Source organism: Pelophylax lessonae (assembly GCF_965119305.1).
Source record: "Pelophylax lessonae genome assembly, chromosome: 13".
NCBI classification, from domain to species: domain Eukaryota; kingdom Metazoa; phylum Chordata; class Amphibia; order Anura; family Ranidae; genus Pelophylax; species Pelophylax lessonae.
This window is the reverse complement of record NC_138780.1, coordinates 174,855,322-174,881,903: the sequence shown is the minus strand read 5'-3', so window position 1 is coordinate 174,881,903 and position 26,582 is coordinate 174,855,322. Positions and strand designations below refer to the sequence as shown.

At 42.1% G+C, this 26,582-nt stretch overlaps 1 protein-coding gene across 2 annotated transcripts in view; it reads right to left on the bottom strand.

Moving 5' to 3' along the window:
* LOC309543239 (prostaglandin D2 receptor-like) overlaps positions 1-25,463 on the bottom strand; it is a 38,327-nt gene extending 12,864 nt beyond the window's left edge. The window contains exon 1 of one of the 2 annotated variants that reach the window (XR_014224771.1): positions 22,614-22,854. Coding sequence is in view for 1 of the 2 variants with exons in the window: in XM_082242689.1 (XP_082098815.1) it covers positions 24,649-25,455 (807 nt within the window). In the remaining variant the exon portion in view is untranslated. Of the gene's footprint in view, positions 1-22,613; positions 22,855-24,648 lie in introns of those variants that run through there. The other variant, XM_082242689.1, reaches the window with a different exon arrangement.
* Between the last annotated feature and the right edge of the window lie 1,119 nt (positions 25,464-26,582).

The following is a 26,582-nucleotide window of genomic DNA, read 5'->3' as shown; positions in this document are numbered from 1 at the left end:
TTATGTAGTCCTGTGCCCAGGGCTCTGTGTATTATGTAATCCTGTATCCAGCGCTCTGTGTATTATGTAGTCCTGTGCCCAGCACTCTGTGTATAATGCAGTCCTGTGCCCAGTGCTCTGTGTATTATGCAGTCTTGTGCCCAGTGCTCTGTGTATTATCCAGTCCTGTGCCCAGTGCTCTGTGTATTATGTAGTCCTGTACCCAGTGCTCTGTGCATTATGTATTCATGTGCCCAGCGCTCTGTATATTGTGTAGTCCTGTACCCAGCGCTCTGTGTATTATGTAGTCCTGTGCCCAGCGCTCTGTATATCATGTAGTGCTGTACCCAGCGATCTGTATATTATGCGGTCCTGTGCCCAGCGCTCTGTGTATTATGCAGTCCTATGCCCAGCACTCTGTGTATTATGCAGTCTTGTGCCCAGCGCTCTGTTTATTATCCAGTCCTGTGCCCAGTACTCTGTGTATTATGTAGTCCTGTACCCAGCGCTCTGTGTATTATGTATTCCTGTGCCCAGTGCTCTGTATATTGTAGAGTACTTGTGCCCAGTACTCTGTGTATTGTGTAGTCCTGTGCTCAGCCCTTTTTGTATTATGTAGTCCTATGCCCAGCGCTCTGTATATTATGTAGTCCTGTACCCAGCACTCTGTGCCCAGCACTCTGTGCATTATGTAGTCCTGTGCCCCGCGCTCTCTATATTATGTAGTCCTGTACCCAGCGATCTGTATATTATGTAGTCCTGTACCCAGCGATCTGTATATTATGTAGTCCTGTACCCAGCGCTCTGTGTCTTATGTAGTCCTGTGCCCAGCACTCTGTGTATTATGTAGTCCTGTACCCAGCGATCTGTGTATTATGTAGTCCTGTGCCCAGTGCTCTGTGTATTATGCAGTCCTGTGCCATTTGCCAATAAAAGAAAATATATATATGTCCCCGGATTTCATTTTAAAAATCTGGTCACCTTAACCTATTAGCAGAAGTTTATACAACTATACAGAGCAGACCGAAATGAGGGACAAATGAGGAGGTAAGAGGGACAGAGAGCCTTTGTTCCGAATCAGGGACAGTTGGGAGGTTTTCCTATATCAAACATGATATTCGCCTGGTGCTGTGTGGCTAACAGACTGTGAGAGGCAAGTTTAAAGTGGTTATTAAAGCCCTAAAACTATTATTTAGTCTTGAAAGGGAATTCAAACATAAAAAATGAAAGATAGGTTTACTGCATTTTACTTTTGTCTTGATTCAGTTCCTTTACCAGATGCATGGAGTTCGGCTCTTTCTAGTTTGCCTGCCTATATTCTTTTATAACTGATGGACTTTAAGCCTAAGTGTATTTGTTTTTCGGTTATAAAGAATAAGAAGACTGCCATTACTAATCTTTCCTTCTTAAAGAGGAATTGACTTCTGCCCCTTGCCTTCCTATTCTTGGCACAAATTGCAAAAGATTAGTCCCCCAATGTTGCTTGTGTTCTTTTTGTGTTTCTCTTTGGTGTTTCCCTCATTACTGACCATGCATTGTTCTGCACTGTGTCTCTGTGTGAAGGTGGCCAACTTGGTAGAGGCAGGGCTTGTCTTCCTTATGTCAGAGCCTCCAGCAAGGACAACAGTGAGCAGCACAGTAATGACATCACTAAGTCTTTCTCCAAATCTCATTAGGCTAGCAGTCAGAGGCAGCAGTGCCTTACATCTCATACTGCAAACTATAAGGCGTTAGGAACAGGAGTAACCAGACACTCTTCTATACCCAGAAGAACTCTGCTATTTTGCAGGAGGAATTTGAAAGTGGTTTTAAACCTCAGACATTAAATATGAACAAAGCATATCCTTCTATTGTGTGTACGTGTCTCAATTTAAAGCATTAAAGGAGTTGTAAAGTCAGGAAGGTTTTTTATATTAATGCATGCTTTGAATTAAGATAAAAAGCCTCCTGTGTGTAGCAGCCCCACCAGCACCTGCTAATACTTACCAGTGCCCCCGCTCTGTCCAGCGATGTCCATGGGTCCCTCGGGCGTCCTGGAACTCTCTGTTCTGATTGGCTCCCGTGGCTGTCAGTCAAAGTCAGTGAGCCAATCAGGAAAGAGAGAGGCGGGGCCGAATGGCAGCTCCGTGTCTGAATGGACACACAGAGCTGCAGTTTGGGTCGGGTTCCTCCATAGCAAGCTGCTTGCTGTGGGGGCCCTCAATAGGAGAGAGGGGCCAGGAGCAGGAACAAAGGACCCGAGAAGAGGAGGATCCGGGCTGCTCTGCGCAAAACCAACTGCACAGAGGAGGTAAGTATAACATGTTTATTATTTTTTTGTTGTCAGCGGTTTAGACATTAATGGCTGTGTGTTGAGTTATTTTGAGGGGACAGCAAAATTACACTGTTATACAAGCTGTACACTCACTACTTTACATTGTAGCAACGTGTCATTTCTTCAGTGTTGTCACATGAAAAGATATAATAAAATATTTACAAGAATGTGAGGGGTGTACTCACTTTTGTGAGATACTTTAGGTGTCATTTCTGTCTGCTGCTTTGTTCCTCTGCTATCAGCATGAATCACCTCTGACAATTTTTCCTAACACCCACACAAGAGAGAAATGGTGACAGGGGACAGAGCTACAGCCGATTGACAGCCTCAGCTCTGTTCCTGTGGGCTGTATGAAGGTGGGTATGTCCTTTCTCTCCAATCAGCTCTCAGAGCTCTCACTGAGCTCTGCAGAGTGTAACTTCAGCTCTCCGTCCCCTTTTTTCTGAACTTTCAGACAAGCTTTATAATTTCTGGACTTTGAACGGATGTAGAGAAGAGAAGACTGCGGATAGACAGATACAACTTATGTAGGAGGATTTGTTTAATCTTTATGGGGTTGTTTTACTAAAGGCAGTTGCTCCAGAGCTTAGTAAATAGGTAAAGCTTCACTGTGCAAGGAGTAACCAATCCCGTGCAAGGAAAATAAAAAGCAGCATTTTTGGTTGCCCATGATTGGATGATGGAAGTCAGCAGAGCTTCTGCTCATTTACTAAGCTCTGGAGCAACTGCTCTTGCAGAGTGTAACTGCAGTCTATTTGCCTTTAGGAAATCAACCCCTGTGTATCACCTGAGGATAGTCCCTTAACTGGGTATATGTAAGGGTTTACAACAACTTTAAGACAAAAGGCACTGCTAATACACAATTATTATTTATACATATTCGCTAAGATCGCAAATCTTCACTTTTTTTTAATCCATTATAAACAGACTCTGTGACTTTGACCATTCAGGGCAAGTTGCAGATGGATGATGACTATAACTTGCTGGAGAGGTGGGCAATCCGGATGAACTGCCACTTTGCCCTGAATGGGCAGGTGATGCTTTCTCTTTAAAATGCCAGCTCCTTTTTACTAATCAATGACTTATATTCTTCCTGATCAGAGTATATAAAAAACTTTACAGTACATCTTTATAACAAAATATAAAACAATCACTTTAAAATCATATATTGGCTGACAAAGTGTGGTTTCATCATATACTGGCTGCTGTATATATATGCACTGCTGCATAATATACGGTTCCAGCCCCATGATACTTCAGATGCACGGCAGCACCCTGACGCCATGTGCCTGGAGAAAAATGTGCCCCACCCCCACTTCAACCAATTGAGAGGGAGTGTGGGCAGAGCCTGCCCCACCATCCACAGGCCCCACAGTGAAATGGAAGCACAAGCTCCATCTAACATCGTTGGCCAAGATGCGGCTAAGCCTGGTCCACCCACGCACTGCTATATAGTCCGTATTGTGAGTATGAAACATTTCTACAAAATTATGCATGGGGGTTGATTTACTAAAGCTGGAGAGTGCAAAATCTGGTGTAGCTGTGCATTGTAGTCAATCAGCTTGTTCATTTAAAGGGTAACTCCACTTTTATGGGGAAAAAAATTGCAAACAAAGAAAAAAACAATATAGCGTGTACAATTGCGACACAAATCATATGGTGATTAACCCTCCTCTTGTGTTAGGGTCAAAACTGACCCGTTTTCAGGTTTTGGATGTCTATAAGTATCACATAAATTTGTTTATTGCATCAAGATTTTTTTACTTTGTCAGGAACCTCTATTTAAACAATGTAATAGAAAAATAATCCTTTTCACTAAATTATAAAATACTGTGGTGAAAATTAAGACGTTCATGGTGTTAGGGTCAATTCTGACCCAGTTATAATATAGGATTTTAGGACACTAATAAGTTCCAAAACTGAAATCATAAACACTCTCTCTGCTTAGTAACACTGACAGCCAATCACCTCTCAACCCTGTGAGCTGTAGTTAGGGAGGGGCCTATCTCTTTTCCTGCTTGTCTGCTTCTCTAAATAAAGTGAAGAAACATAGGACAAATTCATTTCAGAGTTGCTGACTTTATTTTACCATTTTTTAAATTTGACAATGAGGTATGCTATCAAAAGAAAGGTCTAGGGGTCACACCAAAAATATTAAAACCAATCTTTTCAAGGATAAAGAAGCCTAACAAGGTAACCAAGAGGTAAGAAACAAATTTGATGATAAATAATTATTCAGAGGGTATTTTATGGCTGATTTAAAACACGGGTCAAAACTGACCCTAACATCATGGATAGTAACGGAATTCTAACATAAGAGGAGGGTTAAATGTTGTTAAAAATGACCTTTCTTTTTCAATCTGCAGCTGTTGTGATTTTCAGGAAATGCAATACAATATGGCTACCTGGAGCTGTTCTGTACACAGAATGTATACTGACCACACCCCCAGAAACATTATTTCCTGCTTGTGTGATTGGCTCACCAATTTTCCCAGAAGTCTGCACTAAGGCCCCTTTCACACACCGTTTGTCCGTTTTTCATCCATCCGTTGACAGATGAAAAACAGACATCAATGCATTCCTATGGAAAAACGGATGGCAACGGATGATCCTCCATTTACATCTGTTTTCAACTACTTCCGTCAATATCCGTGGATGTAAAAAAAAAAATGGATGAAAAACGGATGAAAACTGATAAAAAATGGATGAAAAAGTGATAAATACTTCATCCATTTTTAACCTCCCTGGCGGTATGATTCTTTCGGATTTTAGGTGCTGAAAGCGGTACAATTATTTTGCATGTAATTCTTGAAAATGAGCAGCCCAAACCAACTATTTACATATGATTTCTTTTTACTATGTGTTCTTCTTTATAACATCTTGGATATGATAAAGTTTGAAACAAAAAATCATAAATTATAATATAATAAAAAACTATAAATAAGTTAAAGTATGTATGTATGTATACATATATATATATACTGTATATATATATATATATATATATACATACGTATATATGTATATATATATATATATATATATATATATATATGTATATGTATATATATATATATATATATATATATATACATAAAAAGTACAGTAAAACTGCAGGAAAGGGCACTGGGGGGCAATGTAATATGAATTTATTTTATTTTGAATGGTATCAGTGTGTTTGGTGTGTTTTACATTTGAATTTGCCGCCGGTTCGACCCCCCTGCGAACGTCACGTTGCAGGAGACGGAAGCTGGGGCATGGAGACGATCAGGAGGAAGATCCGCCGCCGCATACATCGCTGGATCCCGGTGACAAGGTATGTAACCTCTTTTACAGGATCCAGCCATGCTTCTGGCGGTACCCCGAGTGTGGCTCGGGGTTACCGCTTTTGGCTCTGAAATTTAACCCCGAGCCACGCTCGGGAATACCGCTAAGAAGGTTAAGTGGCTGAACTGATGAAATGAACGGTCCATACGTGTGAAAGGGGCCTAAGATACAAGTCAGATTTCTGGCATTCCTTGCAATAAAAATTTCATTTTTGGTGAGATACTCCCAATAGGAACACGTCTAAAGGGATGCAGGCCCAGCAGCTTTCCTCATTAGAGCCCGCAGCTGTCACAGCTGACAGATAATTATGAAACCACTCTCATTTGACCCACTCAGCACCGAGGCACAGAGAAACAAAACAATGATTTCTTCAGAATAACAAAAGGTAGGAATCTGCAACAAAGTTTTGTTAAAACCCTTGTAATGTACAGAGATCACCCAGAGGGGAATGTTTTTTTCTCAACAAAAGTGGAGTTACGCTTTAAGCTTTGACAATAAAACCTGGAAACTGTATGATTTCTATGCAGATCTGCACCAGATTTTGTACTTCAGTTTTAGTAAATACACCCCATGGTGGTTTCGTGGTATGTATTATTCTAAACCAAGTCAATTTACATTGTAGATACATTATACCTGTTACACCCTGAAGAAGGAATTTCCAAAACGCGTCGAGTTCATCCAAGCCTGGTGAGGATTTTTGATTACTGTTACACTATATATCATAACAACTTTCCTGGGTTATGGACTGTTGGGTATATTGTCAATATATGATGTAAGCACACTTTGTCAGCCAATGTCTGATCAGAGTCCCATGGGAATTGCAAACATTGGAGGATATATTTGAATTTGGTAGGTGTCAATGTAAGTTGAAAAATACACACAAAAAAAAACTGTGAGCTAATTGGTCAGAGGACCCGAAAGGTCTGTCTGATAAAAAAGAATGAATAAAAAAACCATATAGGTATGGAGAAAGACCATATATCTCATGTCAGGGGTGCAGCTGTCCCATTCTCAAACCCAAATGAGAGAAGCACCATAACAACAAATGAATGGGAAGATGAGCGCTCTCCAAGACAAGGACAGCTGGGCAGAGAAATAAAGGATAAAATACCTCAGTTTATTAGAAAGTCTTGGCAGAAAACTCTGATCATAGGTTGGTATGAAAACACATACAGTTGGATAAGATTTGTTGCAGTACCTGAGGTGGGAGCCAGAGCTGCGGGGAGAGTATGCCCCTTTTGTCTCAGGTGGTGAGAAGGGCTAGGTGGAATGAGGATCGCCTGAGGGAAGTCCTCACCAGGTGGAGGGGAGAAAAGATCTGCAGCTTGGGGGGTGTGGAACAGATGGAATCCCTGGTCTCGAGCTGCGCCGGAGAATGACGTCACAGGAAGTCGGCGGCAAGCCCAGGGAGAGCCACGCCAAACGGCCGAACACGATAAGAGGTGGCACCACTCACACACAGGAATCCCGGAGTGTTGAGCCAAGTGGGGGGGAGAAACTAAAAACGCCAGGATAAGATATGAGATTTGAGATTTGATTAAAGGGGTTGTCCCGAAACATGTAATCTAATATCTTATCCTGCTGTTTTTGGTTTCTCCTCCACCCCCAAGCTGCAGATCTTTTCTTCTCTCCACTTGGTGAGGACTTCCCTCTGGCGATTCTCATTCCACCTAGCCCTTCTCACCACCTGAGACAAGAGGGACATCCTCTCCCCAAGCTCCTACCTCTCCCCCGCAGCTCTGGCTCCCACCTCTCCCTGCAGCTCTGTGTCCCACCTCTCCCCGCAGCTCTGGCTCCCACCTCTCCCTGCAGCTCTGTGTCCCACCTCTCCCCGCAGCTCTGGCTCCCACCTCTCCCTGCAGCTCTGTGTCCCACCTCTCCCCGCAGCTCTGGCTCCCACCTCTCCCTGCAGCTCTGTGTCCCACCTCTCCCCGCAGCTCTGGCTCCCACCTCTCCCTGCAGCTCTGGCTCCCACCTCTCCCCGCAGCTCTGGCTCCCACCTCTCCCCGCAGCTCTGGCTCCCACCTCTCCCTGCAGCTCTGGCTCCCACCTCTCCCCACAGCTCTGGCTCCCACCTCAGGTACTGCAACACATCTTATCCAACTGTATGTGTTTTCTTACCAACCTATGATATTTTATCCTTTATTTCTCTGCCCAGTTGTCCTTGTCTTGGAGAGCGCTCATCTTCCCAATCATTTGTTGTTATGGTGCTTATCGCTATCTCGCTATCTTTATCATTTTTATATTCTATATCCTTCAAGATTACCCAACCTGAAACAAGAATATATAAATTGAGTTCTGACTTCACTGGCCGCATGCATGTTCCAGGTCAGAGACTTAAACTCTTCTCATATCCCAGGATCAGCACAACTTCCAGACAACTATCAGTTTTATAATAAGCTTTGCAATGCCAGCCCCATGTTTGTCTTGGCACAGGTGCAAATGTGGTAAGACAATCAAAGTATCTGGGCACTATTCTTTTCTCTAGAAATGTTTTTTTTTTTTCCTCCACAGTGCATGCGTGATCTGACATCATCCAATGGGAAATCACTATCTGTTATTTTGTCAGTTTGGGGTAACTGCACAACACAGCTGCTTGCGCTAGGGCCAGGGTGCAAATGTTACTTACAGTCAGGGGAGGGCTGGGCCAGGAGGCAGGGGGGCAATTTCCCCCTGGGCAGCTCTGAGGTCCTGTAAAAAGGCTGCACAACTTCTGCCACTGACACGTCTAAAGCATTCTTGGTGAAGAAAGTCTCTGCCACTGACCTACTGAGTGCGGGTTGAAGACAAGGACAGAGCAAAGACCCCCCCCCAGCATGGATGGTGTAAACTGTGTCTGGGCAGAGGCCAGTTCTATGCCCCACTGGAGACTCTCCTCCCCTGGCCAGACCCAACTGAGCTGTCCCAGCCCCCCCCCAACTGCCCCCTGCTGGCCAGGTTGGGAACCCGGATTCAGCCTGGGGGTAATTAGAGAGTCCCTGGAGCAGGGCTTCAGCCTGGAATGGGGGTCAGAAAGAGGATGGGAAGAGGGAGAGTGTGAGGGGGGCCGAGTCGCTGCACCATGGGCCTCTGGTTTGTACTTGCCCCCTGAGCTGAAAGTTGCCAGTCTGCCCCTGCTTACAATGCCCTGTTTTTTAATGACTGTTTTTTTAAGAAGTGTTTTTAAAGCATAACTTTCTTCCTTCAGCAAACATATTATTAAACATAAATGTAAATATACCTAAAGCAGTATTAAACCCCAAAAGAATACACTTATTGTATTGCAGCTTACCCATTCTTAGGCTGGGTTCACGTATATGCGAATTGGATGCATTTTAAACTGCATCCAATTTGCATGACATGTTAATGAGACCGGCTGTCATTGGATTCGGTTCACACATGTCCAGGGCAACCACTGTGCAGTTTAAAAAGGGTCCTGTGCGTTTTTGGGTCCGGTTCAGGTGCGAATTCAGGCAAAAATTTGCATCTCAGTCGCTCCTTCAGTTTTTATTAATTAAGTTCAAGCCATTATTCCAAAGGGAAAAATGGATGTTGTTGCTTCTGATCTACTTCTGGACTGGAAGATTTTCCCCCTTAATGACCAGGCTATTTTTACGATTCGGCAATGCGTTAGTTTAACGGACAATTGCGTGGTCGTGCGACGCTGTACCCAAATAAAATTGATGTCCTTTTTTTTCATACAAATAGAGCTTTCTTTTTATGGTATTTGATCACCTGTGTGATTTTTATTTTTAGCACTATAAACAAAGAAAAGCGACAATTCTGACAATTTCTGCTATATAACATTCCAAAAAAAAAAATGTTGAAAATCAAATTTTTTCATAATTTTAGGCCAACTTGTATTCTACTACAAATTTTTGAAAAAATAAAAAAAAAATCATAATAAGCATATTTTGATTGGTTTGCGCAAAAGTTATCACGTCTACAAACTAGGAGAAAGATTTATGTAATTTTTAATTATTTATCTCTTTTTACTAGTAATGGCGGCGATCAGTGATTTTTAGCGACAATGCGGCGGACAGATCGAACCCCTAACTGATATTTTTGACACTTTTGGGGGGGGGGGGGGGGGCAGTGACATTACTACAGTAATCAGTGCTAAAAAATATGCACTGTTACTGAATATAATATAATAATGACACTGGCAGGGAAGGGGTTAACCCAGGGGGATCAAAGGGTTAAATGTGAGCCTAGGGGGTATTTTCTAACTGCGAGGGAGATGGGCTTTTGAAACTAATACAGAGACCTGTGTTCCCAAATGGGAGGAAGACAGGAGCACTGCACTGATTCCTAAAAGAGAACAACGGTCTGCTGTGTTTACAACGGCAGACCGCTGTTCTCTCTTCACAGGGAGCGATCGCGGGTGCCCCCAGGAACGCGAGAACCTGCCGAACCGCCTCCGTATATAGGGGGTGGCTGGTCGGCAAGTGGTTAAAGTTTTAGCTGCACCATCTAACACAACCCTCTACAATGCCGCTGTTCAAGAGTAGCTAAGTTGTTCTATAGATACAGTGGATGAGAGAGTAGAGGCCCTCTAATACAGGAGGTGGGTTACTAACCTGATTTCCAGGTAAAAACAGAGGGGAAAAGCCTAAAAAAGAAAACTAACGCAGCCACCACATCCAATGATTGATAAGCCACAATATATTACATTTTTGGTTTTGGGTTTATTACCATTTGAAGACTTGAAATAATATCTATGAGAGAAATTGAAATGTTTAGGGGCATTTTCAGAAATGAGAATAATCCAAGCTAAAATAACCTGGTCATAAACCCTGAAAAACAAATGATTTCCTCTAAACGTTGAGTTTGCTCTATTTTTGACTTTCCTTTTGGTATGATTGCCACTGATCTCAATAAAGAATTGTATATGGCGCACAGCTATGCGAGTGCCATCATCCCAATCTGAACAGAAGAAAAATACCCTCCAGAAATTTGGGGACTATTGTGGGCACTTCAGACAAAGAAAGGAGACTCCAAAAATATAAATATTTAAAATGGTATAATCTTTATTACATATCAGAATAAAAGCATGCCAGAAGCTTAACCAAACAGCAATCTTAAGGTGAGATATCCAAAAACGTCAGATCTCTCACCTTATGAGTGCTGTTTGGTTAAAGTGATACTAAAGTCTAATTTTGTTCTTTAAAAATAACAAGCATGTTATTCTTACCTCCTCTGTACAGTAGTTTTTTACAGAGCAACCCAGATCCTCCTCTTCTCGGGTCCCTCGCCGTTGCTCCTAGCCCCTCCTTACTGTCGAGGGCCCCCACAGCAAGAAGTTTGCTATGGGGGCACCCGTGCTGAGCCGCAGCTCTGTGTGGCCATTCAGACATGGAGCTACAGTTCAGCCTGCCCCCTCTCTCTCCCCATTGGCTAACTGAGTTTGATTGACAGCAGCGTGAGCCAATGGTGCCGCTGCTGTGTGTCAGCCAATCAGGAGGCAGAGTCCTGGACAGCATTGGCTTGTACATATGGGTATAATGGCAGCCCAAACATATGGCTGCCAGAACCTTAAAGTGGTTGTAAAGGGCAGAAGGTTTTATATCTTTTTTTTTTTTTAACTTTAAATTTTTATTGAAAAAATAAACAAGTACAAACATAGCCATATCCAGTCCAAACAAGATGTAGCATTAATACAGGTACATCAACTCAGCGAAAAGCATTAATCGCAAAAGAAAGGATATTGAGCCATCTGTAAAAACAGTACGACGAAGGTTTGGATAAACTACCTCCTTGAACTACATAGAAAAAGGGAAGGGGGAAAAAAAAGAGGAAGAGGGGGAGGGGAAGAGAGCCTCTTTAGTCAATTTGGTAGGGTTACAGTGTCTCAACCAGAGTTCCACGTGTTCTAGTTTATTTCAAACATTTTTACAGTACCATTCGTCTTTGCAAATGCATGTTCATGGGAGAATTGAAGGTGTACTCTGGACACTACCTCTGCTACAGCAGGGGCAATGTCCGTTTTCCAGTTACTAAGAATAGTCAGTCTTGCTGCTATAAAGATGTTCAAAAGTAGGGTACGAAACATGACCGGGACTTTATCTATTCCCAAGCCTAGTAGAGCGAGGGCTGTCGAGGGATGTAGTATACACCCAGTAACTGTGGCAAATAGTTTAAACACCGATCTCCAGAAACTTCTTACAGATTTGCATTGCCATACGATGTGCAGTAAACTCCCTGTGTGCCCACAGTGTCTCCAGCATCGATTGGATGTACCCGGGTACATTAACGCCAGTCTGGTCGGAGTTAGGTACCATCTATAAGTAAGTTTAAATACGTTTTCCCAGTGTAGTACACAGTGTGATGCTTTGAAACTATGGTGTAGAGCTTTGCTCCATTCCTTATCTGAGAATATTTGCCCTAAGTCCTGTTCCCATTTAGCAAATGCCTTAGAGCGCAAAGTTTGAGTAGGGCGATTAACAAGGTCATAAAACTTAGAAATACCCCCTTTCTGAATATGGTCCCCTTGATATATATGCCACGCAACTCGAGGTACCGTTATATCTTGGGAGGGCAATTTGCTAACTAAATGGAGTATACGTTGCTTATGGAAGATCATCAGAGGCGTAGCCTCCTTGGATAATTCCGAAAGAGAATGAAAACCTTTTTTCACCCAAAGGTCTATTGGCAGATCTGGTATCAGATGCGCAAAAAAATACATTGGCAATTTGTCTATTCGGATAGACACTGTATCTTTCGTCGAAGGTTTTATATCTTAATGCATTCTAAAAAACCTTCTGTGTGCAGCAGCTACCAATAATACTTACATGAGCCCATCTCGATCCAGCGATATTGCACGAGAGACTTGGCTGTCCGGGACTCTCCCTCCTGATTGACTGAGACACAGCAGCAGGCGCCATTGGCTCCCGCTGCTGTCAATGAAAGTCAGTGAGCTAATGAGGGGAGAGAGTGGGCGGGGCCGAGCCGCAGGTCTGTGTCTGAATGGACACACAGAACAGCGGCTCAGCTCGGGTACCCTCATAGTAAGCTGCTTGTTGCGGGGGCACTCGGCAGGAGGTAGGGGCCAGGGTCCCTTGTGAGAGACCCGAAAAGAGAAGAATCGGGGCTGCTGTGTACAAAATTACTGCACAGAGCAGGTAAGTATAACATGTTTATTATTTTTAAAAAACCACAAGACTTTAGTTTCAATTTAAGGAGGGGGAATAATGCCCTATCATTGGTATCAGTGAGCGGACTACCGCCCATAGTGACCCATCTTTGGTGTCAATGGGAGGAATACTGTCCTATCATTGGTGTCAGTGGCAGAAATAGTGCCCCATCATTGGTGTCAGTGGGAGGATGTGTCCCATCATTTGTGTCAGTAGGAGGAATAGTGACCCATCATTGGTGTCAGTGGGAGGAATAGTGCCCCCCTCATTGGTGTCAGTGGGAGGAATAGTGACCCATCATTGGTGTCAGTGGGAGGAATAGTGCCTCATCATTGGTGTCAGTGGGAGGAATAGTGCCTCATCATTGGTGTCAGTGGGAGGAATAGTGTCCCGTCAGTGGGAGGAATACTGTCCCATCATTGGTGTCAGTGGGAGGAATAGTGCCCCATCATTGGTGTCAGTGGGAGGAATAGTATCCCATCATTGGTGTCAGTGGGAGGAATAGTGCCTCATCATTGGTGTCAGTGGAAGGAATAGTGCCCCATTATTGGTGTCAGTGGGAGGAATAGTGCCCCATCATTGATGTCAGTAGGAGGAATAGTGCCCCATCATTGGTGTCAGTGGGAGGAATAATGCCCCATCATTGATGTCAATAGGAGGAATAGTGCCTCATCATTGTTATCAGTGGGAGGAATAGTGCCCCATCATTGGTATCAGTGTGAGGAATACTGTGCCATCATTGGTGTCAGTGGAAGGAATAGTGCCCCATCATTGGTATCAGTGGTAGGAATAGTGCCTCATCATTGGTGTCAGAGGGAGGAATAGTGTCCCATCATTGGTATCAGTGTGAGGAATAGTGTCCCATCATTGGTATCAGTGGTAGGAATAGTGCCCCATCATTGGTATCAGTGGTAGGAATAGTTCCCCATCATTGGTATCAGTGGAAGGAATAGTGTCCCATCATTGGTATCAGTGGGAGGATTCGTGTCCCATCATTGGTATCAGTGGGAGTAATAGTGTCCCATCATTGGTATCAGTGGGAGTAATAGTGCCCCATCATTTGTATCAGTGGGAGGATTCGTGTCCCATCATTGGTATCAGTGGGAGGAATAGTGTCCCATTATTGGTATCAGTGGAAGGAATAGTGCCTCATCATTGATGTCAGTGGGAGGAATAGTGCCCCATCATTGGTGTCACTGGGAGTTATAGTTCCCCCCTCATTGGTGTCAGTGGGAGGAATTGTGTCCCCTATTTGATGTCAGTGGGAGTGCCAGATAAAAGGAAACAAAGAGCATCATCGGGCCATTGGACGGCAGTTTGGATACCACTGGCCTCAAGCAAAAAAAAGTGTAACTGCTACAAGAGTTGATTATTTCTTGGCTACCCTACAAATATGTTTATCAAACAATACCAATGAAATAGAAAACAGCAATCAAATAAAATCTCTAAGAATTGTTAAAAATGAACTTAAAGGCAAATGTTTAAATAACTCAAGACATGTAAGTACTATAAACACATTAGCATTTTCATTGAATGTTGTATGACAGGCACTCTTTCATGTGGAACAGAGCATACAGTATGTCGGCACACTATACTGGGAAAGCTTTCCTTGGGAAAACCAAAAGTAGTGACTTCCTCTTGGTCCCAGTGGACAGATTATTTTTAGTCCCTCACAGCCTAGGATATGGTGCAAAAGTTTTCCAAGAAGCTGCTTCTTCAATCCTCATTTCCATTATTGTCTTCCCCATAATGTTTGCTTATTTCTGTATTCATAGGAAGAAGTGTTTCAGCTTAACAGGGGATTTCTCTGGAATTTTCTTCATCACACATAAGGCTCCACCAGATTTCCTAAATGTATAATTACTCATCTAAGCAAATGTTTCACACTATCACGTTGTGGTACTGCACAGTTATAAACATGCCTTTTTTCTAGGGATGCCTTGCTACCATTTTTTTTGCGGGTACGCGTATCAATACTTTTTTTTTTATAGTACTCCCTGATACCATCTACCGATTCCTACCGCAAATGTTTTGTTTACACTTCAGCTGTCCATAATGGTACAAAGCATTGAAGTTATTTACAAATGAAAAAAAATTTGCTTTTTGCACATTGCTTTTTTCATTGTGAAACATGTAAATATATGTTAAAAAGATGTAAATATATTAACGAACAACGCAAACAAAAAAAAAAAGTTTTAATTTTTAATAGTTTAGAAAATAGCAGTGAACAAATAAAAAAAAATAGCAGGGAATCAGTAATTAAATGGAGAAGGAGAATAAGGAGTTAAAGTAATTGTAAAGGATCACCTTGTAAAACAACTATTTAGTTTAAAATATAAATAAAAGGCAAAACATTTTTTTATAGATAAAAAAAAAAAACACTACAAATACCTTTTTTCCCTTTTTTTTTTTATATAAGAGATCACATTCCCTCTGTTCTTAGCTGCATAAGAGCTTTGGGGAGGAGAAGCAACTGCACACTGAGCTTTCCATTGAATAGCTGTGCAGTGAGGGCGTGCCAGGACAAGTCTGATCATTGGAGGAGAGTAGACTGAGTTTCCAGCACAGCTAGAGAACTGACCACAGTGTGTTCTCCTGCTTAGCGTGGTCAGTTTTTAATAGGAAAGCAGAGGGACTGGCAGGAACACCAGGGACTTCACACAAAGGAAGCAATACAAAGAGAACTGGATACTTTCTCCTACAAGTACATGGAACAGCAGGCACATATCAGGAATATGAAGTACTGGGGTAACAAATGCTCTAATTAAGGCTGATTAGAGTAAATAAAAGGGGTTAAACAGAGAAACCTTTAATAAAAAAAAAAAAAAGTCTGAGTGTCGGTTCACGCTGATCCGACCTGACTTCGGGCGACTAATGCAGTCGCCCGTGCACTGCGACTTCGGCGCGGCTTGCAACGACTTCACATAATGGAAGTCAATGCAAGTCACTCCAAATTTGCAAAAAAAAGGTGCAGGAACCTTTTTCTAAGTCGGAGCGACTTGAGTCGCTCCTATTAGAACGGGAACCATTGCACAGCATGGACCGCTACTTGTCAGGCGACCAAGTTGCCTGACAAGTCGGAACAGTGTGAACCGGCAGTTACTCTGTACATGAATAAACAGAAAGATACAAAAAGAAACAATGTTTCTTTTTTTTCGTTCTGTTTCAGCTGGTGAGCAGTGTTGTTGATACAGAATGCCTGGCTGCTTTTTTTTTGACAGCTCTAATTGCAGGGACTTTGTTTATGCTTTAACTTTCAACAGGGAAACCCCACCCCAGGAATGCGGAGGCCCCGCTCCTTAACAACCGATATTTGCCGGCTTTTTACCGTTTGTTGCGGTAACATGGCCACTCTGATGCCCTGTAAAAAAGCTGCACCGCTTCTGCCATAGACATGCCTAAAGGATGCTTGGTGAAGAGAAGTAAAGACTCCACCACTGACCTACTGAGTGCAGGATAAAGACAAGGACAGAGCGCAGGCCTTCCAGCCCCCAGCATGGATGGTGTAAACTGTGTCTGAACAGAAGCCAGTTCCATACACCACTGGAGACTCTCCTTCCTCAGCCAGCCCAGATCGAGCTGTCCCAGACACCCCCCCCCCCCCCAACCGCCTCCTGCTGGCCAGGTCAGGAACCTGGATTTGGCCGGTGAGTAGAGAGTACCTGGAGTGGACCTTCAGCCTGGAATGGGGGTCAGAAGGAGGCCGGGAAGGGGAATAGTGGGAGTGGGGCCGATTAGCTGCCCCATGGGCTTCTAGTTTGTACTTGCCCCCTGGGCCAAAGGTTGCCAGTCAGCCTCTGCATGCTAGTACATTATGACAGACTTACCCTCAAATGGAGCCCTACAGCGATGCACTGTCAGGACTTTCCCCAGTCCGCAGCGCTACAGGTTTTGTATTTTCGGCAGCTTGATTGGCTGGGCCGAGGTGACATCACTCCTGCACATGGGTGCAGGAGTCCGATTGCTGTGATCTGAGCTGCGCATGTGCGGCTCAGATTTTAATACCCGCTGGCAGGGGGGGACATTTATGACAGATGATACCTCCAGGGTCTCTTCTGTTAAAAAAAGCCTGTCAGTGTTTATTTAAATTACTGACTTTACTACCACTTTAAGTCCCTCCTCAGACCTATTCATTGCAATAAAGTACAATAAAATGTGTTTCACCTCAAAACATAGTAATTCAAGGTGCTATGTGTGGCCCGTTATTGTGCTATTGATTCCGAAAGGGTCCCCAATGCACAAGTATAGTAGGTGGCAGCAAACCTGTGTTGAAACGCAGCAGGATACACATGACATGCATTGTGGTTTGCTGCAATAAAACATGCAGTAGGTCTAATTTTTTCTTAATTGCTGCATGAATGGGCAATCTTCCCGCAAAGCACATTCAAATGCAAAAAATAATTTTACAGAAAAATCTAATTCATGAAGGAGTCCAAAACAGCTTTAATGATTTAAAAGACAGCCAATGCATTTTGGTGCCAAAACAGGCTCCCCTTCATCAGGGCTACAAGACAAATGCAAGTACAAGGATGTAAAAATCTGAAAAATTATAATTCAATCATAAGGGTTGGTTTACTAAGGGCAAATAGACTGGGCACTTTGCAAAATGCACTTGCACTCTACAACATACAGTTGTCCCGGAGCTTAGTAAATGAGGTAAAGCTTCACTTTGCAAAGTATAGCCAATCACATGCAAGAAAAATAAAAAAAACACAACATTTTTGCTTGCAGATAATTGGATGATAGAAGTCAGCAGAGCTTCTGCTCATTTACTAAGCTCTGGACAACAACAGACTACAACTGCAATTTGCAAAGTGCACAGTCTATTTGCCTTCAGTAAATCCATCCCAAAGTGTCTAAAACCAACAATCATATGGACAAGACCAAAATATGTCTTTAATATAAAAAGAATAAAACATCTAATATTAAACCAACATGTAATCATTGATTATATGCTTGTTTATTCTTGTAATACAGTAAACCCCCCTACATCGCGGGGGTTACGTTCTGGACCCACCCGCGAAAAGTGAAAATCCGCAAAATAGAAAGACCCTATTTAAATACACTCTAGGTATTTTTATAACTGTCACTGTACTTTTAAAATCTTTAAACACACTTTTAAAACAATAGAAACACATTTAAACACATAAAAGATACAGAGAGACAGAGCAAGAGCAATGGAAAACACAAAAATATTTAATTAATACTGATTTAATTAGTAAAATAATATTAATAGGTCTACAGAAAAAAAACACAATATACCGGGACCGCAAAAACTGAACCGCGATATAACGGGGGTTTACTCTATTGCATGAATCTATTATAGTAGTATATGATAGTATATTATTAGACCATTATATTATTACAATTTTTTTATTCTGTTTACAAATTAATTTGGAACTTATATGCAAGAAAATTGTGGACATCGATGCCTTCATTTTTTAAAATTTACAATTATACATTTTTACTTTTTTGCATTTGTCGTGTAGCCCTGAAGAGGGGGAAGCCTGGTTTGCCTTGAAAATATGCTGGGTGTCATGTAAGTTAAAGCTATTTTGGACTCCTTTTATGAAATTGGTCTGGCGCTCTATTTCCTAAGATAGATTCCAGATCGAGATATTTTTTACATAGATACACAAGTCCAGCTTTGATCCATGTAGGTATACACATACTATACCTGGCCGATCCCTCTGGAAGTTGGAAATTAACTATAGTAGGCACTGCCACCACAGGGATTTCCATTAGCTTCTGGGTCCTGTGCTGAGCCACTGTCATGCTGCTTACTGAACACAGGAGGTCGCCATTCAGAGAATGCATTGCATTTTGTCAATGAATGCCATGCCTACTCTGATTAGACAAGGTGGAGATTGTGATGTCATCTCCATGCCTCTCCACACCATTCAAGCAGAGAACAGTTTGCATCTATTGTGGAAATGCAAAATGTTATCTGAACGGCACCCATATTGCGCAGGTGACCTCCTGTGTTCACAATGAAGCAGGGCAGATGCTCGGCACGGGACCCAGAAGCTAGTAAAGACCACAGGAGTAGAGGTGCCCACCATGGGCGTCCGCAGGTAGGAGCAAGGGGGGGGGCAAATGCCCCCCCCCTGGAATCTCAACTTCCCCTTTAAAGTGGTTGTTATGCCACTTTATACCATCCTTTCTGGTCTGTTTAATAACCCTGTGTGCTCCTGTGTCTGTGTTTTAAAAAAAAGGGCGTTCTTTACCAGTTTTCAGAGCACCGCTCACGTGACCCATCGGCTCTCTCCTCTCCCCGTCTGACAGCTGCCTGCAGCGGGTGGGACCGAGGATTCCTCCCTGTCAGTCAGTCGGGAGGGGAGGGGGAGAGGAGGCAGGTCACGTGAGTGGCGATTGATGCTCTGAAAAGTTGTAAAGAATGGCTTATTTTTATAAAACACAGACACAGGGGCACACAGGATTATTAAACAGACTGTAGACAGGATATACAACTTTAAATTAAACTACAGCAGCCGGAGGGGAGGGGGCGGGCACTGAAACAGGAGCAGACAGGCAGGGAGGGAGGGGGGAGAGAGGACAGAGGAGGACAGGTGAGCTGCGGATGATGGCGGCACGTAAACTGACCACGAAGTCAAGGCTCAGCAGCCCTGGTATACCGTGGTCAGTTTACAGAAGGGAGGACATAGCCAGGCAGGATCAGCCAGGTATTTTAGGTGATACAGGGGGGCCAAATTACAAAGCACAAGCACTGTGCTGTATAACATGCTTTAAGGGAACAGGATCCATTTCTTTTTTTTTTTTTTTTAGGTTAACAAATGCTTTAAAAATAAATGCTGCTTTTTGCCCTTTAAAAATAAATACTCAAAATAGGTATAATGACTAAGCCCCTTCCCTTCATGACATTGTTAAAAAAGGGGCGGAGCATGGGTGACCTTAAAATTATGCCTCCCCTGAAAAAAGTTATGCGGACGCCCATGGTGCCCACTACAGTGATTTCCAGCTTCCACTGGGATCCTACAGGAATAATATATATATTGTTACATTCATCCAAGCTGAACCAATATAACTTTGTAAAAATATCCAAACCTGGAAATTATCTTCAACCCCTTTGCGCCTAAGAGTAAAACAAATGTTAATACCTACGTACAATTTTGTAACTTTGACGCGTGTTAGTAAAACCATACATATCACAACTACTTTGTGCATCCAGGTGGATTATACCTTGTTTTTTTTTTTCAGGACAAATTGGGCCTTTATTTGGTGGTAAATTTTAATGGATATCTCCTGATTTATATTTTTATAATCAAAGGAAAACTGGCCCAAAATAAAAAAAATTTCAAAAATCTTTTTAAATTTAGCTGTATATTTCTTTTTACTACAATAACCTACCACCAAAGAACAACCTAAATTAAATTCTCCTGCTTCTGACAATTGCAGCGATATCACATAGGTGTTTGTTACATAATTATATAGTTAGTGAGGTTGAAAAAACTCACCAGTCCATCCAGTTCAACCTATGTTAAAGTGTTGTTGTTGATGTTAGTTGTTGTTTGTACCCGTAGAACAGCCCAGAAACAAAATACACTGACACTTATACTAATTACATTTTTTTTTTTTTAATCCTGTGCAAAATATACTGACCTTTACCTTTACTTGACCCAAACACTAACCCTGGCACTGACCTAGATTAAACCTTGATCTAGGTATTTGTTCTTTATTTTTTATTAGATTTTTTATTATTTTTATTATTATTTTTACACAAACTTGTTTCTTCTTTCTCTCTTCAAGGAGAGAGAAAAATATGATGTATCTTTACTTTCCATTCACAGAGATAGAAACACAGGGGCAATCTTCACAGTGACTGATCACTGTGATAGCCAATCAGAGGCTATCACAGTGATCAGGTGACCTGGAATCGGGAGTTCTGGGTCCCCATTGTTAGTACGGGACCCGGGGCTCCCGCTGAGACCCAGGTCTATGTGCTGGGATTTTGATTTTTACCTACAGGTAAGCTTATAATAAAGTTTACCTGTAGGTTAAGTTAATATCTCCTAAACTTGCCCTGTTTAGGATATATTCTTGGGATCAGCAGCTGGTGACATCACTGGCGTATGTACTCTGAAGAAACGATATGCACGTGACGTTCCTTCAGAGCTCTGTGCCGCGGCCGTGACATCATTGTGGCTCGGCCATTCAAGTGGATTCAAATGGATTCTATTGGCCTGAATATTAATGTATTCTAGCCACTGGAATAATTGAATGCTCAAGTACTAGACCCTTCTAGGTGCGTCAAACGTGTTTTCTGCCCAAAAGCTCCTCTCCTGAACGTGCCAGGCATTTTTTTTGTTTTTCCAGCCGGCAAACGCTCCTCTACTAGTATACCTGTAAATTCCTATGTGTTCATGGACACCTAGGCTATCATAAAGGTGCTTTTACAGGCTAAAAAAAAATGGCAAACACCTGTTAAAACTGTATTTTTTTAAGCCCAGTGTGCATGAGCCCTAAGGATTGAAGTCCCAGCATCTCTTGGCTGTACACCTTTGAACTTACAAAAAAATCAAGTCCTGGAGCTAATCTCAACAGCTTTTCTATGCTTGCTGGATGCAGCGATTCCATGTCTTGGAAGATCGGTTATTCATCCTTCCACTGACTGTTCAGCTCACAGATAGAGTTCAGCTTAAAGCGGAGTTCCACCCAAATGTGGAACTTCCACTCATTTGCTTCCTCCCCCCCCCTCGGGTGCCACATTTAGCACCTTTCAGGGGGGGGGGAGGGGGGAGCAGGTACCTGTTTTTGACAGGTACCCTTCCCCACTTCTGGGAACGGCAGCGCGGCAAATTGAGGACCCCTCCTCCACCGCCAAGCCAATCCGAATGTGCAGCGCGCTTCGAGCATGCTCAGTAGGGACCCGCCCGTGAAGCCGCAAGGCTTCACTGCCGGGTTCCCTGACCGGCAATGGCGGTGGGAGAACCCAACAGCCGATGGAAACTTCAGCTGTGGTGCCGACATCGCTGGACTCCAGGACAGGTAAGTGTCCTAATATTAAAAGTCAGCAGCTACAGTATGTGTACAGTATGTGTAGCTGCTGACTTTTTTGGAGGGGGGGGGGGGGGGACTCCGCTTTAAGTGCCGAAACACACTAAAGCTTATTCAAAGAAATAAAAATATACAATAACACAAAGCAACCAAGCAGAGCTATTCTTACAGATTTTTTTTGTATAAGCCTTTTGGCACAATTTTTGGTATTTCCACATTTTTTCATATGTATTTCATAATGAGTGAAATATGCCAGGAGTGTTGACAGTTCACATATGAAAATATCAGTGTTCCCTTTCTTTAAATACAGAACAAATAATTTATCTTCTCAAGTTAAATTCCTATACCACAGACAGAACAGATAAGCTTTTGTTCTTGCCGCACGTATGCAACTTGTCAGAGAGCCGGAAAACTAACGTTGATATGGTGCTGCATGAGGTCAGAGAAACCCCAAAAACTTTAAAGTGTATGTGAAGCCAAAACTTTTCGTTTCGTTTTGGATGGAGCATATAAAGGATTGAACTTTGGTTGCATGTTGCTGCTGCGGAAAGAATTAAACAGCATTTTGCATTCAACTGTTGGGACCACCACCAAAATCAACTCATTGAAGTGAATAGGGCTGCATCACAAGCACACTAACGCTGTGTGCCATGCACGCAGTCATGGGGGTTGGTCACCATTTTAAAATGGGATATAGAGGCATAATATCTTTTTCAGAGGAGCTACAATATGTGCTACCCCTGCGAACGAACCCTTTACCTCTCATACTAAAGTGGTGGTATAAAAAAACCTGCATTACAGAAACAAAGTCATATGTATGTTTAATATAAAATATTCTACTTTAATGTTTACTCCAACATACTTACAGTCAGAGGCAGCGAGCAGACAGCAAATAAAGCAGTCATGATTGCTAACAGAATTAGATGGTCTGACTCCTTCATCTGAGTTTGGTTCCCATCCATCCCTTTGGTGCTAACATTGGCACGAACAGTGATCCTCATGCTGTTATTCCGGTACATTGTATAGAATGTCTCATGATGGCCACATTGAAGAAAATGATGGCCAATACTAATAGTCCCATAATTGTACCATAGAGCGTAGAATAGATGCTATCCCTAAGAGTTTACCTGTAGGTTAAATTAAAATCTCTTAAACGTGCCCTGTTTAGGATATATTCTTGGGAGCAGCAGCTGGTGACATCACTGGCGTATGCACTCTGAAGGAACGGTATACACGTGACGTTCCTTCAGAGCTCTGTGCCGCGGCCATGACATCATTCTATTGGCCTGAATATTAATTTATTCTAGCCACTGGAATGATTGAATGCTCAAGTGCTAAACCCTTCTAGGTGCCTCAAACGTGTTTTCTTCCCAAAAGCTCCTCTCCTAAACGTGTCAGGGATTTTCTCTACTAGTATATCTGTAAACTCTTATGTGTTCATGGACACCTAGGCTATCATAAAGGTGCTTTTACAGGCTAAAAAAAAAATGGCAAACATATGTTAATATGGCATTTTTTTAAGCCCAGTGTGCATGAGCCCTAAGGATTGAAGTCCCAGCATCTCTTGGCTGTACTCCTTTGAACTTACAAAAAAGTCAAGTCCTGGATCTAATCTCAACAGCTTTTCTATGCTTGCTGGAAGCAGCGATTCCATGTTTTGGAAGATCGGTTATTCATCCTTCCATTGACTGTGCAGCTCACAGATAGACTTCAGCTTAAGTGCCGAAACACATTAAAGCTTATTCAAAGAAATAAAAATATACAATAACACAAAGCAACCAAGCAGAGCTAATCCTACAGATTTCTTTTTTTTTTGGCACAATTTTTGGTATTTCCACATTTTTTCATATGTATTTCATAATGAGTGAAATATGCCAGGAGTGTTGACAGTTGACATATGAAAATATTGGTGTTCCCTTTCTTTAAATACAGAACAAATCATTTATCTTCTCAAGTTAAATTCCTATACCACAGACAGAACAGATAAGCTTTTGTTCTTGCCGTGCACGTATGCAACTTGTCAGAGAGCAAGAAAACTAACGTTGATATGGTGCTGCATGAGGTCAGAGAAACCCCAAAAACTTTAAAGTGTATGCGAAGCCAAAACTTTTCGTTCAGTTTTGGATGGAGCATATAAAAGGATTGAACTTCTGTTGGATGTTGCTGCTGCGGCAAGAATTAAACAGCATTTCGCATTCAACTGGTGGGACCACCACCAAAATCAACTCATTGAAGTGAATAGGGCTGCATCACAAGCACACTAAAGCCCCGTACACACGATAAGATTATCGAACGATCTGTCGTCCATTTTTTGTGGCATGCTAGTCTGATGTGGAAAGTGAAGAGGTTATTTTCATACAAATTTTCCCGTACGACATAATTCTACTTCAGAAGTGATGTCATGTGTTGGATTTCTTTGTATGTGTTCTTTCGTCTCTGAGCATGCCTAGTCTTGCTCTTAAGATTTTTTCCATCTAAATCTGTACTAATGAGACGAAAATCGGACGTTGTATTACGGACAACAAAAATTTTTATAGCCTGCACATCAGGATATTTTCGGCCGAAAAATCGGAGTCGGCTGTCGAAAGCACCATACTAACAATCCGAAAATCGGCAGATCGGTCGTCGGACGAATTTTCCCTTCAGATTTTCTTATCGTGTGTACGGGCCTTTACGCTGTGTGCCATGCATGCAGTCGCAGGGGGTTGGTCACCATTTTAAAATGGGATAAAAAAGCATAATATCTTTTTCAGAGGGGCTGCAATATGTACTACCCCTGCGAACGAGCCCTTTACCTCTCATTCTAAAGCGGTGGTATAAAAAAATTGTATTATGGAAACAAAGTCATATGTATGTTTAATATAAAATAGTCTACTTTAATGTTTACTCCAACATACTTACAGTCAGAGGCAGCGAGCAGACAGCAAATAAAGCAGTCATGACTGCTAACAGAATTAGATGGTCAGACTCCTTCATCTGAGTTTGGTTCCCATCCTGTCCTTTGGTGCTAACATTGGCACGAATAGTGATCCTCATGCTGTTATTCCGGTACATTGTATAGAGATGTCTCATGATGGCCACATTGAAGAAAATGATGGCCAATACTAATAGTCCCATAATTGTACCATAGAGCATAGAATAGATGCGATCCCTAAGAGCTGAGTCCCTCATGGTCATTTCAATAAAACACCAGGTGCCGGGGCAATATTGCACAAACCTCCCAACTCCAAAAAAAGGCAACAAACAAAAGCCCAGGCTGAAGATACAGGCCACAACAGGGACCATAAGCCCAACTTTGTTGGTGATGCGTCTAGTGTAGGTAAACGGATAGGCTAGAGCCAGCCAACAGTCAACAGCCATGGCCAAAAGGATGAGGGTGGGTGCCAGGCCAAAGAAAGTCATACAAAATGCAAAAAAATGGCACAGATTTTGGTTCTCAGTCAGCTGGAATAGAGTTTCATTTTTGGAATAAGCAGCTATTACAACTGGGCACACAATAATCTTTCCAGTGAGGTTTACAATGGTGAGTCCTGTTACCAGTATGTAGAAAACTGAAGTCTTCTTGGTCCTCCCATTTAACTTGTGTTGCCAGAGAATTATAAGGGCAATGATGTTACCTAAGAGGCCGGCAGCAAACAGCACAGAACTAGGCAGTACGGAGTGATTACCTTGGATGTCTCTCCTTGAGGAACACGGGTAGAGCTCCATCTGAAGGCTTAAAAACACTGATAGATACAGTCTGAGTGCTAACAAGTGTGTGTCTCTGATTCTGCAGGCAAATCTTTTTTACAAAGTGTGCAGGGCGGAGAGTTGAGTAATTATGTAAAGTGATTGTTTTAATAATGCATGCTTTTTTTTGGGAAATGGGCCAGCTAGTAGTTTGTAATCAGAAGGAAGCAAATGTGCTGCTTAGAAACTATGACCTGTGACTTGGCAAGAAGAAAACGGGGAAAAAAAAGTTTATTGCAACATCTTAGAACTTTATCCAGACGTTCGTTGGCTTTTGGCCCTTTCTTTACTTCCCTGTGAAAATGGTATATTGTTGCAGCTGTGTCTGTCTGGTTTTGGCCAGTTTTATTTTAAAGTGTATGTAAAGCCCCCCAAACCTGCTGGTAGCACAACTTCTGTTGTATACAGTGTTTTTACTTTAAAAAAAAAAAAAAAATGTTGATGCACATTCTCTCAATATAAGATCACAATTAATTATACTTTAAAGAGAATCTTTATTTTTAAAATTGTTATGTTGTTTAAAAAAAATATTAAAAATGTAACCAACTTTCATTTTTTTTTTCTTTAATTCAGTGAATTCTTGGAGATGAATGTTCGTATTTATTATCTGCAGCTCTGTAATATAGCATTATGTGATTGTTTGAGCAGTTTTTTTTTTTTAGTCCTGAATATAACAAAGAAAAAAAATTTGTTATAAAAAAATTATTGTACTTTACTTTTGCATCAAGTTAGAATTCTGCTGCTTCCCCCTTATCACTCATATAAATGGTCTGCAATCAAAATGGATTGCGCCAAAAGTAGTGCATGCTCTACTTTTTAAAAACACATTGCACCGGATTGTATGTGATCTGGCGCAGGCAAATGCACTGCTTTTGTGATCTGCATTTGGGTTGTCATTAGAATTATATTAATGCTGACCATACACTAGCCAAAAAATCATTTGAAAATCTGTCATTTAGTCCGTTTGTTCGTTTTTTCATCCAGTGAATGGGCACAAATAAAAAATCGATTTTAACTTTTTAGAGCTGAAAAATCAAAGGAACAGTTTGGAAAATTCTGCTGAACGAATGATAAATATAAAGGTTAATGTGTTTCTCGCCCGAACT